The following is a 16,790-nucleotide window of genomic DNA, read 5'->3' on the forward strand; positions in this document are numbered from 1 at the left end:
TAACTGTGGAGCTGTGTGACTACTGAAGTCATTTACCCTGTCCCTAAGGAACTCCACTCCTAACACTCTCTATGCCAGATCAGGCTCCTGTAACCCTGAAGGAGAGGGGGCACAATACGTCAGCTCTTTTTTTAAGCCTGCTCCCTGCCCCTCTTTTACGATGTGTGGCTGACATGGGCTCAAACCTGGGTTTAAATAGTATTTGACTGTTTGCTTTAGCCTGTGGGTGGGTTTGATGGTTGGGCTTGACATTTGGGACTGTTCTATTGGTGCCCTTGAGCCAGGCAAGCTCAATCAACCATAGCTTAATGTGTGAATTGATTTCGAATAGTATTTGAACCCAAGACAACTTGGCTCAGGGTAGAAGGGGCAAATGTCCCAGCAACCAGTGCCCCCCCCCCCCCCCCCCCCCCTTGAGGAGCTATTCCCTGTCCCCCTCTCTGAGATCGGGACAGGGGGAGGAGGAGATAAGAAACTGAACACCGCAGGAGCGAGGGTAAAAATAGTGCTCATGTGTCCCGGGGCGCGGCCTCTCCAAGCCCCCAGACGTGTCCTACACCACATTACATACAGCAGGAGGGGGAAGGAAAACACTGGCAGTGGGATGGGGATGGAACCACAAGGTCGGGATAAATCAAACCTGGGTTCAAATACTACTTGAAATACATTGTGTTTGCTTTAGCCTGCCTAGAATGCCAGGTGGGCGGGGCTTGAACTACATTGAGCGTTTGCTTTAGCCTGCCTAGAATGCCAGGTGGGCGGGGCTTGAACTACATTGAGCGTTTGCTTTAGCCTGCCTAGAATGCCAGGTGGGCGGAGCTTGCAGATTTGGGACTAATCTGTTGGGCCGTTAAGCTACAGGCATGCTCAATCAAGCACAGGTGATGAATTGATGTAGCGGTGCTTGGTGGCTGGGTATTAACAGGGGATGTTACTAATGATGGCTGTGTTCTTGACCTTGTTGGGGGTCGAGGACAGTGACAGTCACACTGTGGATTCTATAGTCTGACCTACTGACCACTGTGACATAAGGGGCAGATTCCACACAGGCACAACATTTCCAACATGGTTTCTGACAAAAACAACTTGAGACAAAAGTACAGCTGATTGGGCAATAACAAGTGGCCACTGGTTCAATGTAAACTCTGTTTAAGTGCAACACAGTCCCAATTAAATAAGGTAACTATCCTTTTTAAATTGCTTTGGATATCTGGATTCGGTGCAGATCCACCCATTCGTGTCCATCCGAGCCGTTGCACACGCCATAGATCAGTACTCAGCTGTAGGCTATAGCCTTTTCCATGGCGTTAATGAATTCTAATACAAAACATTATGTTGTGAGTCATTACTCATTCTTCATGCTGTTGATTTTCCAAGTCTTTTATACACCACACACACACGGTATAGCTATAATCTGTGTCATCACAAACTGGACTCATACAACCTTTATCTCAATCACAGATTATTCTATTTCTTTGAATCGCTGCCAGGCTGTTATCGACGTTCACAAGCACCATTTCAATAAGGTATCATACAACATGCATCCTATATCATAGAGGTTGATATGTAGCCTGTCCACTTCTGACAGCCCAGACATGATGTATTTCTCCTGTGTTTAATGGTGTTAGGCCTGTTGACACAGTACAGTGGCATATGACTCTCCATCTTGGACCATAGGTAGGATCAACTTATTCAAGGATAAGAATAATTGTTTCTTATAGTAGGCCCACATTGTTTGGTTATTTTAGTCCAAATGTGCATTCCTATTGCGCAACAATGTGTGCTCTCTCCCCCCCCCCCCCCCCCCCCCCCCCACACACACACACACACTCCGCTATCCCCTGGTGTCTGGTTTCGATTGAACAGGGTGAAGGAGCTTGGGAGGGGGTGGTTGTTCTATTAGCTTGTGTAGTGATTGTCAGGTGACATTCCTGACATGCCGGCTCATCTTATTTTACGAAAGAGTGCATCTCCTACTGGGCGAACAATTGAACCAATAAGACAGAAGAATAAAATGTATTTCTGCTCGTTATTGGTCATTTCATATTACAGTGACCCACACACAAAAATGATTGGCTAACGTCCACCTCTGTCATAATGTATTGGTAAAACATACAACACACAAACTGGATAATGAAAACAAGAACAAGCCTTTACTTTTGCCAACTGTAGCATTGAATACAAGGGAAGCCAGTGATCATTTGGCCTACCTTGATAAAAAGAAAGGTATGAATAGCCAATCAGCCTTGATAAAAAGGTGGCCATCTTGCTAAAATGGACCCTTTCCTAAATTTGCCATGGGTGGAGATGGGTATTTGGATTTGTGGGTTTACTTAGTTCTCTGCACTGGCCAATGATTATTACAGTGATTTTGATTCAACCATAAAATACATTGTGCCCCTGGACTAAGAAGATTGAAGTTTCAATATGTAGCTAGATGTAGAAGGCTAATGTTTAACTAGATAACATTGCCCATGAAAGGAAGTTATTCTAGCGAGCAAGCGTTTTAGCCAGGTAGCCTAAGACAACAACAAATAAAAGCGTGTACTGTATGACAATCATAGACCGTTTCGTCACCGTGCAAGAGAGAAGGATGGCATTGACCTCTACAAGTAGGGTGAGTCAACATGTTTTTTCTACTTGCACGAACAAACACACACATCAGAACCATGGACAGCCACATATTTAACTTACATTGATTGGACAATTGTTAGTGGTATCTTTTAGTTTTTAGTCACTGTTTTATGCTAAGCACAGGTGATGCTGGAATAGTGGAGGCAGCTCCTGTTTAGTCCGAAAATATGGGAAACATTAACTTTCTTGACCATGCTGTATGTCAGGTAACTAACTATTCAATATGCTTTGTGGACTCCACCGGACAGAGTTGCACTCCGGTTTTGTGATGAAACAGAGGTGTGGTTTAATGTATTCGACTTATTGTCTCGGCCTTTAGACCTAAATATAACGGTGTCAAGACATATGAACTAACAGGTTATAGAGCAAACAACACAATTATCACAACACAGGTTGTAATATGGCAAAAAAAATTCTGGCTTGGCTTCCCAGGGGATTTTTTTAACCCACGCACATCTACTTATTAGCCTACCACCGAATTCGTGTCAGTTGTTTATGGCCTAATGCAAATAGGTGTGCAGCGTCAATAGGAAAAGGCTAACTTGATTTGTAGGGCACTATGCTTATTACGGCCAAAAAATATCCTGTTAAACGTTGTTCTTCATGACGTACTGTTGCTGCGGACCCAACAGGACCCTGCTTTTCGTTGTGTGTTTTGACTACTCCCCTATACAACCATAAGAGGAGGAAGACTCTCACTGTTTAAAAATAATCACATGAGAAGCTTTCTGCAGTTGTAGGTTCTGTTGGTTCGGCGCATTTTTTTAAATCCGCGCCGGAACACGCAAATCCAGCCCATTTCAGTGCCCATCTATCACTCACCTACTGCAGGCTAGAATGTCAACCAATAAAATCATTTGCGACCCTTGTAAAGGGGTTTGGAAATGCTGACCCGAGACAAGGCGTCTCGAATCAGTTCCTTAGCCGACTAAATATAGCCCTGTCCCCGTCCTTCTAAAGGCCTGCCAGCGCTCCAAGAGGGGACCACAGCTCCACTTTCCGTATTGCCCTAAGAAAGTTAGAGAACTTCCAAAGTGGCATCTGACCCGCCCCGTGACATCACCACCCGATCATAAATAAGAGAGGGACATTGAGCATGGTTCAGGACCACTCTCTCTCGGGACTCCGGCTTCTTTAGTATTTCTTTCTGCCCCGTGTCAACTCCTTCATCTCCGTAATGGTGTGTACTTTTGGATTTACCACTGCCTGAATGCTTTTTTTTTGTGCCTATACATTTGTGTGGCTTTGGGGCTATTGGATTATCTAAAAGCCTGACGTTGCTACAGAACTACCATGAGGGCATCTGTGTGATTTGGTATAGAGATTGGATATCAAGACTTGGGTGGTTCCTTTCTTTAACAAAATAAGCCACTGTCATACTCCATTTTGGGGGGAAGAAACCAAGGTGGACGTATTAGAGTAGAGCTTCTCATTGGGCTCCACAGAGAAACCTTGGAATATATCCCTAATGCTAATCTGTACAGCTCTACGTACTTGTACCATTGAAAGCATTTCATCTAGCCATCGTCACACTGACTACTGTAATTTCTCACCTAGTGTCTAATGAATGTATTGTTCTATATCTAGAATGTAGACCTTCTATACACCTGTACTTGTATGTTATTCTGTTGAACACCTGCATCACTTTGAGATTAGTCTCTGTATCACCATGGTGCCGGCGATGTGTTGGTACTTTGAGAATGGCAGGACGCCCGTGGTGCATGGTGGTGATGGATTGGTTATAACAGGTCCCAGATCAGGTCCTAGGGACTCATCCTTGTCTTGTGCTGTGTGCATCTTTAATAGGCTGATGCTGCTCCCGCTGAGGCATCCGGCTCCGCTTTTTCGGCTGACCAGATCGAGGGTAAGTGAAGTGTGTTGAGTTTCCTAGGGCCCTCTCTTTGTCCTGTCTATCTACTCTCTAGGTGAGGACTGTGTAAGACTAGGTGAGGACTGTGTGTAGGACTAGGTGAAGACTCTGTGTAGGACTAGGTGAGGACTCTGTGTAGGACTAGGTGAGGACTCTGTGTAGGACTAGGTGAGGACTCTGTGTAGGACTAGGTGAGGACTCTGTGTAGGACTAGGTGAGGTGAGGACTCTGTGTAGGACTAGGTGAGGTGTGGACTAGGTGAGGTGAGGACTCTGTGTAGGACTAGGTGAGGTGAGGACTCTGTGTAGGACTAGGTGAGGTGAGGACTATGTGGACTAGGTGAGGTGAGGACTATGTGTAGGACTAGGTGAGGTGAGGACTCTGTGTAGGACTAGGTGAGGACTATGTGGACTAGGTGAGGTGAGGACTCTGTGTAGGACTAGGTGAGGACTATGTGGACTAGGTGAGGTGAGGACTCTGTGTAGGACTAGGTGAGGTGAGGACTATGTGTAGGACTAGGTGAGGTGAGGACTATGTGTAGGACTAGGTGAGGTGAGGACTATGTGTAGGACTAGGTGAGGTGAGGACTATGTGGACTAGGTGAGGACTCTGTGTAGGACTAGGTGAGGTGAGGACTCTGTGTAGGACTAGGTGAGGTGTGGACTAGGTGAGGACTTTGTGTAGGACTAGGTGAGGTGAGGACTCTGTGTAGGACTAGGTGAGGTGAGGACTATGTGGACTAGGTGAGGACTATGTGGACTAGGTGAGGTGAGGACTATGTGGACTAGGTGAGGACTAGGTGAGGTGAGGACTCTGTGTAGGACTAGGTGAGGTGAGGACTCTGTGTAGGACTAGGTGAGGTGAGGACTCTGTGTAGGACTAGGTGAGGTGAGGACTAGGTGAGGACTCTGTGTAGGACTAGGTGAGGTGAGGACTAGGTGAGGACTCTGTGTAGGACTAGGTGAGGTGAGGACTAGGTGAGGACTCTGTGTAGGACTAGGTGAGGTGAGGACTAGGTGAGGACTCTGTGTAGGACTAGGTGAGGTGAGGACTGTGGACTAGGTGAGGACTATGTGGACTAGGTGAGGACTATGTGGACTAGGTGAGGTGAGGACTATGTGGACTATGTGGACTAGGTGAGGACTATGTGGACTAGGTGAGGACTATGTGGACTAGGTGAGGACTATGTGGACTAGGTGAGGACTATGTGGACTAGGTGAGGACTATGTGGACTAGGTGAGGACTATGTGGACTAGGTGAGGACTAGGTGAGGTGAGGACTATGTGGACTAGGTGAGGTGAGGACTATGTGGACTAGGTGAGGACTATGTGGACTAGGTGAGGTGAGGACTATGTGGACTAGGTGAGGACTTTGTCTTTACAGATAGCTCAGTGAAAAAGCCTGTCCCCTGTGTTTTACAAAGTAGCACTCACCAAGTTCAATAGGCAAAATTACACTCAGTCAAGTTGCCCCCAGAATACGTTCCCCTGTGGACTAGCTTTATTTATCCTCTCAACGTAGAATTGTATGATCTGCATGGTTTCTGCACCATGAGGTCCCCTCTGTGAGGGCCTAACAAAGTGTGATAAGTCACTGGAAATTACCTAAGTTGTGTCCACTAGTTTTGGAGCCCATGGCCTTGACAACACAAGTGCAGAATAACCCAGGGGCTTGTTCAGCTGTCCAGAGGAGATTAGTGTCCCTGCTTCTATTCTGAGCAGCACTGTCTTGTCTTGAATGACAGAGCACAGTGGTCCTTAGGGCTCGCGTGGCCAGCCGCATCTCCGTACAGCAGGAGCCTGACCCACCCTCCACCCTTTGTTCCTCACTGAAGGACATGATCTTTTAAAAGACTCCTTCAGAGTGGCTGTTGTTTTGTGTAGAGATAGTTGGTGTGTAGAACTAGTAGCAGTTGGTGTGTAGAACTAGTAGCAGTTGGTGTGTAGAACTAGTAGCAGTTGGTGTGTAGAACTAGTAGCAGTTGGTGTGTAGAACTAGTAGCAGTTGGTGTGTAGAACTAGTAGCAGTTGGTGTGTAGAACTAGTGGCAGTTGGTGTGTAGAACTAGTGGCAGTTGGTGTGTAGAACTAGTGGCAGTTGGTGTGTAGAACTAGTGGCAGTTGGTGTGTAGAACTAGTGGCAGTTGGTGTGTAGAACTAGTGGCAGTTGGTGTGTAGAACTAGTGGCAGTTGGTGTGTGTGTGGAACGTGTGTGTGTGTGTGTGTGTGTGTGTGTGTGTGTGTGTGTAGAACTAGTGGCAGTTGGTGTGTAGAACTAGTGGTAGTTGGTGTGTGTGTGTAGAACTAACTAGTGGTAGGTAACTGGTCAGAAAAGGGTGAGCTGGAAATGAACTGTTGAGGCCAATTATTCATTTTAGCACCTAGTGAAGTATCACGTCAGTCAGTGGCAGGCGGGCCCCATTGGCTGGAGGAGAAGCTAGGCTGGGTGCTGCAGGTGGGCCCCACTCTCCTATACTGGACACATCATTAACACACTGTTCTTAAGACCATATACAATTCCTGTATGTCATCTTATACAATACAATTATTGTATAGGTGTTATCAGACAAGTCGCTATTAGAACAAATTGGTAACACTTGATCAACTTTCATAAATAAGCATTAATAAACAAATGTTTTTTCATTATAAACATTTATAAACATTTATAATGTAATACAAGTTATTATAAACTGTTTCCTAAAGAATCCACTGCTTCTGCATACTCTAGACTAGATAAATTGCTATTGGCTGGAGGAGCAGCTAGGCTGGGTGCTGGAGGAGCAGCTAGGCTGGGTGCTGCAGGAATACAGGTGGGCCCATTTGGCTGGAGGAGCAGCTAGGCTGGGTGCTGCAGGAATACAGGTGGGCCCATTTGGCTGGAGGAGCAGCTAGGCTGGGTGCTGGAGGAGCAGCTAGGCTGGGTGCTGCAGGAATACAGGTGGGCCCATTTGGCTGGAGGAGCAGCTAGGCTGGGTGCTGGAGGAGCAGCTAGGCTGGGTGCTGGAGGAGCAGCTAGGCTGGGTGCTGCAGGAATACAGGTGGGCCCATTTGGCTGGAGGAGCAGCTAGGCTGGGTGCTGGAGGAGCAGCTAGGCTGGGTGCTGCAGGAATACAGGTGGGCCCATTTGGCTGGAGGAGCAGCTAGGCTGGGTGCTGGAGGAGCAGCTAGGCTGGGTGCTGCAGGAATACAGGTGGGCCCATTTGGCTGGAGGAGCAGCTAGGCTGGGTGCTGGAGGAGCAGCTAGGCTGGGTGCTGGAGGAGCAGCTAGGCTGGGTGCTGGAGGAGAAGCTAGGCTGGGTGCTGCAGGAATGCAGGCGGGCCCCATTGGCTGGAGGAGAAGCTAGGCTGGGTGCTGCAGGAATGCAGGCGGGCCCCATTGGCTGGAGGAGAAGCTAGGCTGGGTGCTGCAGGTGGGCCCCATTGGCTGGAGGAGTAACTAGGCTGGATGCTGCAGGAATGCAGGCGGGCCCTATGCTAGCGTGTGTTGATTACTCCAGAGTCAGCATTCTTATGTTTAAACCGAGCCGGGCAGGCGGACACGCCCGTGCCCGTATATGGCATGGGTTACTTTCTTAGGGCGTATCGATTGTCAGTCGCTGGTCCTAAATGCCAAACGCCAGCAGGCCTTGTAGGGGGGAGTGAGGGAGGGGGGCAGCTGCTGCAGTTCAGAAATCACATAAGGCCAGTAATCTGTTGGATCACTTTCAATTGGGATTCACAGCGGAGTCCATAGAAATAGGGACCCGCCTGCCATGCTACCTCACCTCTACAGTTGATCATTATTCAGGGAACAATGAGGGAGGAATCGAGCGGTCGCCATCTTGGAATCTGCAGCACGGCAACATGAGACATGTCGTTTCTCACCATTCTCCAGTGCTGCATTTAGAATGAACTTTCACGAGAACGGTGTCATTGATTGCGTGTAGTTTTACTAGAAGTATTGAACAAATACCTGGTCTGTTTTGTCATTGGTTCACAAAACAAAATTACTAATAACGACAAAGCTCCTTTTCGTCCCTTTCAATAACTAAAATATTACAACTTTGATTTATTGAAACATTTTGAGTGTGAAGAGTTGTCAGGTTACTTACTGTATGTTTGTGTACTTTCCGCTTGTCTTCATCCAACTCATCGTAACTCTTCTGCTCTTCCCTCCGCCCTCCAGACTTCAAAGAGGCCTTTGGGCTCTTCGACAGAGTCGGTGACAGCATGATTGGATACAACCAGGTGGCTGATGTCATGCGCGCCCTGGGACAGAACCCCCAGAACAAGGAGGTTGCAGCGATCCTGGGAAAACCATCCCCCGATGGTGAGACCACCACTACTCCTATAGGGATAGGTTGAGAGAACGTTGTGAGAACGTCATGATACGTTCAGGTATAAATGTAGTATGACGACCAAACAGGCCTCTCTACTCCTGTAGAATAAGTAATGATGTCTGTTCTAGTCATGACATTGCAAAGTCCCACATACGTTTGCCCTACTAAATGTGGCCCCGGGGATGGAATAGTCCCAAAAGTGTAAATCCCACCCCACCGCCCTCCAGGTGGTCTTGATCCAACACTCCACTTATTTGAAATAAACAAATACTCTTTGAACCCACATCTGGTAACGATATGAATGTTAATTTTGTTGTCTGGTTGAAAGACTGATTATATAAAATAATAATGAGGTAACGACCGTCACTAGCGAGACACTGTTTGTCATTGACGTGGTGTGCACGATGTGATCATATGAAAACAAGCAGTGGAAGGCTATAGATGGACCACCCTACCGTGTGTGACTAACGTCAATCTCTTCTCCTTCGTCGTGTCAGATATGGCCAACAAGAGGCTGGCCTTCGCCGATTTCATGCCCATGATGGAAAAAGTCGATAAAATAGTGAAGGGTACACTTGATGACTACGTTGAGGGTCTCCGCGTCTTCGACAAGGAGGGCAACGGCACCGTGTCTGGGGCTGAGCTGCGCATCGTGCTGGGCACACTGGGTGAGTGGAGTCGATACGTTTAGACACGTTACAGTACAGCGCTGACTGGGCAGTGGGTTAGGGGTTGGCTGGGTGACATCCCCTGGCCACCCTACACCCGAGGGACACTACTGCCACATTGCTTACACTTGTCTGACCGTCTCAGATCTACACACGTGCTTAGGGTGTAGGGTGTGTTGGGGTTGATTTTGCATTCAGGATGTGTGTGTTTTCCTGACTGGCTCGTTGTTGGTCCCTCTTAGGTGAGAAGATGTCAGAGGCCGAGATTGATTCCCTCCTTATAGGTCAGGAGGACGAGAACGGCAGCATCAACTATGAGGGCAAGTCTTGTTCAACCTCTAAAGAGCAAATACCCTGGATCCTGCACAGATCACGTCACAGGCTGTTTTAATAACACTATCATTCAAATATTTGTACTCTTATTTAAATTGATGTTTATGAAATGATTTTATAAATGTGTATGTTTTATGATTTTTTTTATTTAGGTCTCTTGCTCCTGTACTTATGCGTTCTCTCTGTTCTCCCCACAGCATTCGTCAAGCACGTCCTGTCTGTGTAAGATAGTGCTGCAGCAACCAAAGCTTATCCATCTCCCAGACCCCATGGTGTCAGGACTGTTTTTCTAAAGACCAACCTAGGAAAGAAAAGGACTATAATGGGATGTCGAAAAGCCATTCTGTGTTTGTTCTGTTTTCGTCCGTCCCCTTTTCAACTCATCACTACTCCTCTCTACGGAAGTGACCTCTCCGCTGTCAGATGACGAGCCTCGCCTCCACCTGGGGCATGTTTCTCCTCTTGGGGTGGGACGGTGACCACTCATCAAGTAGGGGATTGTACCCTCTGCCCCGCCCACCTCATGTCATCATCTTGCCGGCAATGCTGGCTGGAAAAGATTGTGGATCGGCCGCCAAGCCCCTCCCCCATCAGTTATATTTATTTTCACTCTGTCGTTTCAGAATAAACTTTTCCAAAAGTACATCCCCCACCTGGCTTGATTGTTGGTCTTCTTCTTTGAGCTTGTGACGATGTACTATTTTACAGGTGTCCTCCATGAAAAGATAAGACAGGAATATTAAGATGTGTATAAATACACCTTCACTGAAATACAACTATCATATATCATAGCATATTTTTTCATAAACATATTAAACAAGTGAACTACTGTTGACTGAAAGAACACTATTTGCTGAATCTACAGTTACATGTTGCAATGGTAAGTTAAAGGCCCAATGCAACCGTTTTTATTATGGTTTTCAATGGGGGGGGGGGGCTGAAAACTAGCATTTATTGGCAGAGAGTTTTGGAACTCTGTTACTGGTTTATTAACTAAACTCCATCCCACCAAAACAGGATGAAACTTAAGGCATTCTTATCTAAACAGCTCTTACTCTAAAAGGGCATTATCATAATTTTCACAATTTCACAGTATTATACCAACCTCAGTGTGGAAATATATAATACAGGAAAGTCACGTTTTTGACTGCAATGGGCCTTTAATGGGATGAAAATAGGAAGGTTGAAGACGTTACAAATAACTTTTCTTCCATCGACTGACACATCTTCAGAAACCCAAGGATCTCACTTAGCATCTACCATGTTTGACTAGTCCCATACATCCGTGCCATGTATCCATCCATGGGTATTAAAGTATCACCAAACAACATGTCGAGTGGTTATATCATAAAGCCTTTTTGCACTGCAGAATATATGTTAGCCCTCTGTAAAACATATTCTCTTTTGGTACATACTTGCTGTTGAATGAAATGGCCCATTCAAAAGGTTAGTTCACAATCTCACTGGATTAGAGAATAGCAGATCCCACACTGATGGGGGATAAGAATTTATTCTTAACTGACTTGCCTAGTTAAAGGTTAAATCTTTTTAAAAATACCCTGAAATTTAGACTTTTTAATGTAACCCAAAACATATTGGGTTTTGAATAAAATAACAAATTAACAAATTTTGTTAATCTTATTGGATTATTGAAGCCCAAATCCCATACTACCCTAGGATATATCATCATGTAATGTGTAGGCAGAGAAAATATGTCGTAGGCTCATTCAGCAGGCCTTACCTCCGCCCAGTAGATGGCAGCACATTCAACAGATGAGGCTGTAGCCTACTCTTAAGGTAGAGTGGCCAGACGGAAGCCACTCCTCAGTTAAAGGCACATTGACAGCCCACTTGGACTTTGCCAAAAGGCACCTAAAGACTCTCAGACCATGAGAAACAAGATTCCCTGGTCTTATGAAACCAAGATTGAACTCTTTGGCCTGAATGACAAGCATCACGTCTGGAGCAAACTTATGTGTAGATTGAGGAGGGGAAGAAAACTATTTAATACATTTTAGAATAATGTAACAAAATGTGGAAAAGGGGAAGGGGTCTGAATACTTCCAAATGCACTTATTTAGGCTTCAACAATAATCCAGTGAGATTTAATAAATCATTTTAACTTGTTGTTTTATTCAAAAGGCAGTATGTTTTGTGTTAAATTGGATTTTAGAGTCGATTTTCACAGAAATCAAATGGAATTCGTCACATGCGCTGAATACAACAGTTGTAGATCTTACCATAAAATGCCTCCTTACAAGTCCTTAACCAACAATGCAGTTTCAAGAAAAATAGTTAAGAAAATATTTACTAAATAAAAGTTAAATAAACTAACTAATGAGGCTATATTCAGGGGGTACCGGTTATTGAGGTAATATGTACATGTAGGTAGGGGTAAAGTGACTATGCATAGAGAATAAACAGCAAGTAGCAGCAGCATAAAAAGGGGAGGGTTCAATGCAAATAGTCTGTGTAGTAATTTGACTAACTGTTTAGGAGTCTTATGGTTTGGGGGTAGAAACAGTTAAGGAGCCTTTTGGACCTAGACTTGGCGCTCCGGTACCGCTTACCGTGTGGTAGCAGAGTGAACAGTCTATGACTAAGGGGGCTCATACTTCATACTCCGGGTAATCCAGAGATTGTGAACTAGCTGTTTGAATTGGTCATTTCATTCAACAGCAAGTATGTACCAAGAGAAAACATAATGTTTTACAGAGGATTTCAGAGTGGGCTAACATACATTTTCTGCAGTACAAAAGTGCTTTATGATATAGCCACTGTTGATATATTACTTGATGACACTTCAATACCCATACGTGGATAAATGTCACGGCTCATATGCTAAGTGGGATCCTTGAGATGACCCTAGAGTTCGTCAGAGTTCGATGTCCCAAGGAACCCACTTAGTATTGACCGACATGGATGTGGCATTGGTTTCATCCAGGTTTGTTTGACAGTGATTGATTGCAAAGGTATTCATTCATTCCATCCACCACATAAGACTTCTGGTCATATTATCTCATAAATCCATAATAAATCAACTAACTTATCTTCATTGGACCCAATGCATCATTGATAGATATTCTGACAACGGATCAAGTTTCTGAAAATGTGTCAAACAGTTGATGGAAGAAAAGTTATTTTGTAATGTCTTATTCTGTCTTCCTCTTTGATCCCACTAACTTACTGTTGCAACATGTTACTGTAGAGATTCAGCTGTGTCTTCTTTCAGGTGAGGTGAGTTTTCACATTACGTAAATATAGATTTTGTGTGTATATATATATATATATATATATATATATATATATATATATATATATATATATATACAGTGGGGCAAAAAAGTATTTAGTCAGCCACCAATTGTGCAAGTTCTCCCACATAAAAAGATGAGAGAGGCCTGTAATTTTCATCATAGGTACACTTCAACTATGACAGACAAAATGAGAAAAAAAATCACGAAAATCACATTGTAGGTGGTGGAAAATAAGTATTTGGTCACCTACAAACAAGCAAGATTTCTGGCTCTCACAGACCTGTAACTTCTTCTTTATGAGGCTCCTCTGTCCTCCACTCGTTACCTGTATTAATGGCACCTATTTGAACTTGTTATCAGTATAAAAGACACCTGTCCACAACCTCAACATCTTTTTAAGTGGCTGACTAAATACTTTTTTGCCCCACTGTATGTATATATATATATATATATATATATATATATATATATATATATATATATATATATATATATATAGTACCAGTCAAAAGTTTGGACACACCTACACATTCCAGGGTTTCTCTTTATTTGTACTACTTTCTACATTGTAGAATAAATGTGAAGACATCAAAACTATGAAATAACACATATGGAATCATGTAGTAACCAAACAAAGTGTTAAATTAAAATATATTTGAGATTCTTCAAAGTAGCCACCCTTTGCCTTGATGACAGCTTTGCACACTCTTGGCATTCTCTCAAACAGATTTCCCTGGAATACTTTTCCAATAGTCTTGAAGGAGTTCCCACATATGCTGAGCACTTGTTGGCTGCTTTTCCTTCACTCTGCGGTCCAACTCATCCCAAACCATCTCAATTGGGTTGAGGTTGGGTGATTGTGGAGGACAGGTCATCTCATGCAGCACTCCATCACTCTCCTTCTTGGTAAAATAGCCCTTACACAACCGGGAGGTGTGTTGGGTCATTGTCCTGTTGAAAAACAAATGATAGTCCCACTAAGCGTAAACCAGATGGAATGGTGTATCGCTGCAGAATGCTGTGGTAGCCATGCTGGTAAAGTGTGCCTTGAATTCTAAATAAATCACAGACAGTGTCACCAGCAAATCACCCCCACACAATCACACCACCTCCTCCATGCTTCATGATGGGAACCACACATGCAGAGGTCATCTGTTCACCTACTCTGTGTCTCACAAACACACAGCGGTTGGAACCAACAATATCAGATTTGGACTCATCAGACAAAAGAACACATTTCCACCGGTCTAATGTCCATTGCCCATGTTTCTTGGCCCAAGAAAGTCTCTTCTTATTATTGGTGTCCTTTAGTAGTGGTTTCTTTGCAGTAATTCAACCATGAAGGCCTGATTCACACAGTCTCCTCTGAACAGTTGATGTTGAGATGTGTCTGTTACTTGAACTCTGTGAAGCATTTATTTGGGCTGTAATTTCTGAGGTTGGTACCTCTAATTTATTCTCTGCAGCAGAGGGAACTGGCTCTTCCTTTCCTGTGGCCACACCGGTATTATATACTTGGTATTGTTGGTATCATAGCGTGGTAAATGGTCTTTGACAATAACATGTGCTCATTACAAGGAGGCAGGTAGCCTCACAGTTAAGAACATTGGGCCAGTAACTAATTTGAATCCCCAAACTGGTGAAAAATCTGTCGATGTGCCCTTGAGCATGTTACTTGACCAGAGCGACTTACAGGAGACATTACAGGTTAAGTGTCTGCTAAATGACTAGAATGCAAATGTAAAGACAGAAAACTTCAATTGGTGAAACAGCCAAGTCCGTTTGGGATATTATAAAGACAAAGAAGTTACTGAAAAAACCAACACCATTTCATATTCCTGGTGTCCTACTGTATCTGTATTAGACACTGTATCCTCCGTTTAATCACAGCATATTCTACTAACTTCACATGAGAAATATTTCAATAAGAACATATATCAACCCATGTTAAAAACTGCAGAGACGTCAAAAAAAGTCTGAATTATGTTCTTGAATGTAGTTTTGTGCGTGCAGCAGGCATACCAGTGCTGCAGTATAGAAACACGTCTCGGGACACTTTTCATTCTGCATTTTGAGTGTCTCGTCTCTGACATGTTTGTACTCGTTACAAATGTGGTCTCGAATTGAGTCAAGTCAGAGATCAGGGACCCTATGTAACCATGAGGTCCCCCCTAGTCCATGAGGTTCCCCCTAGTCCATGAGGTCCCCCCTAGTCCATGAGGTCCCCCCCTAGTCCATGAGGTTCCCCCTAGTCCATGAGGTTCCCCCTAGTCCATGAGGTTCCCCCTAGTCCATGAGGTCCCCCCTAGTCCATGAGGTTCCCCCTAGTCCATGAGGTTCGCCCCTAGTCCATGAGGTTCCCCCTAGTCCATGAGGTCCCCCCTAGTCCATGAGGTTCCCCCTAGTCCATGAGGTTCCCCCCTAGTCCATGAGGTTCCCCCTAGTCCATGATGTTCCCCCCTAGTCCATGAGGTCCCCCCCTAGTCCACGAGGTCCCTCCCCTAGTCCATGAGGTCCCTCCCCTAGTCCACGAGGTCCCTCCCCTAGTCCATGAGGTCCCTCCCCTAGTCCATGAGGTCCCCCCCTAGTCCACGAGGTCCCTCCCCTAGTCCATGAGGTCCCCCCCCCTAGTCCAGGAGGTCAACCCCCTAGTCCATGAGGTCTCCCATGGTCCATGAGGTCCCCTAGTCCAGGAGGTTCTCCCCCTAGTCCATGAGGTCCCTCCCCTAGTCCATGAGGTCCCCCCCCCCCCCCCCCCTAGTCCATGAGGTCTCCCATGGCCCATGAGGTCCCCTAGTGGAAACACGTATAACCAGGCCAGCTCGGCTCAGTTTAAAAGTGTGAAACACTTACCACAAGCCAGGCTCGCTTTAGCGTTCTGCCCGAACTACGGTGTTTGACCGTATTGCCCAGCCTGAAGGGTATCCATGTCTTTTAGATCCCAAAACATGTCTGGCATGTTTTCCATGCCAGTGTGTTGAGGGCAGGACAGTGGGGGCACTGACTTGTTTTTGTCTTGGTCATGTTTCCTGAAAATAAAAAACGATGTAGTGGGTAATATAAATGTTGAGCTGATCTGAGTAATCTAATAGAGAGGATGCAAAATAAAGTACCAAAGCAAAAATGCAAGAAAATGTATAAATTAAATATAAAGAATGATAATTACCACTGAACAGATTCCAAGATCCCAGATTGTATGGGTTCCCGAATACCAAATTGTACCTTTATTGGTTCACAAATCCCAGACTGTAACATTCATGGCTGGTATCAGGAACAAGCTAACAATGTGGCAAGCTCTAATAACTGAGATCTGCATACAAATACACACCCTTTTTTTAAACTGTATAACTGGGACCTGCAGTTTGCGTGAACGGTACAAAGGTATTTCATTTTTTGCCGATATCTTTTAATATTTTTTATTTAACCTTTATTTAATTAGGCAAGTCAGTTAATTTTAAGAATGAATTCTTATTAACAATGACAGCCTATGATTTACAGGATTGTGGTAAATAAATGTGCAACTATGCTGATCAAACGAAATTATTTTGAGAATCTATGAAATCATTACACTGCGACTATGTTAAAATTCAGATAGGTATCAGCTATTGTTATAAACTGTAAATTAGGTTTGTTAAACACAAGTTTGGCTAACCCTACCTTATCAATCCAGTATGACTATTTCGGTTAAACTTCGGAACTGATCGGGGAAAA

General features: G+C 44.7%; 1 protein-coding gene across 1 annotated transcript; it reads left to right on the forward strand.

Annotated features, from left to right (window-relative positions):
• Positions 1 to 3,764: 3,764 nt before the first annotated feature.
• On the forward strand, positions 3,765 to 10,462 carry LOC100135948 (myosin light chain 3). The gene is given in 6 exon segments (NM_001124292.1): positions 3,765 to 3,814; positions 4,441 to 4,498; positions 8,668 to 8,811; positions 9,319 to 9,489; positions 9,732 to 9,809; positions 10,020 to 10,462. Coding segments are annotated over 6 exon segments (483 nt in total). The 5' UTR covers positions 3,765 to 3,811; the 3' UTR covers positions 10,049 to 10,462.
• Positions 10,463 to 16,790: the final 6,328 nt, after the last annotated feature.

The sequence above is a fragment of the Oncorhynchus mykiss genome, chromosome 7 (genome assembly GCF_057628025.1).
Source record: "Oncorhynchus mykiss isolate SJ-2025 chromosome 7, ASM5762802v1, whole genome shotgun sequence".
Taxonomy (NCBI): Eukaryota; Metazoa; Chordata; class Actinopteri; order Salmoniformes; family Salmonidae; genus Oncorhynchus; species Oncorhynchus mykiss.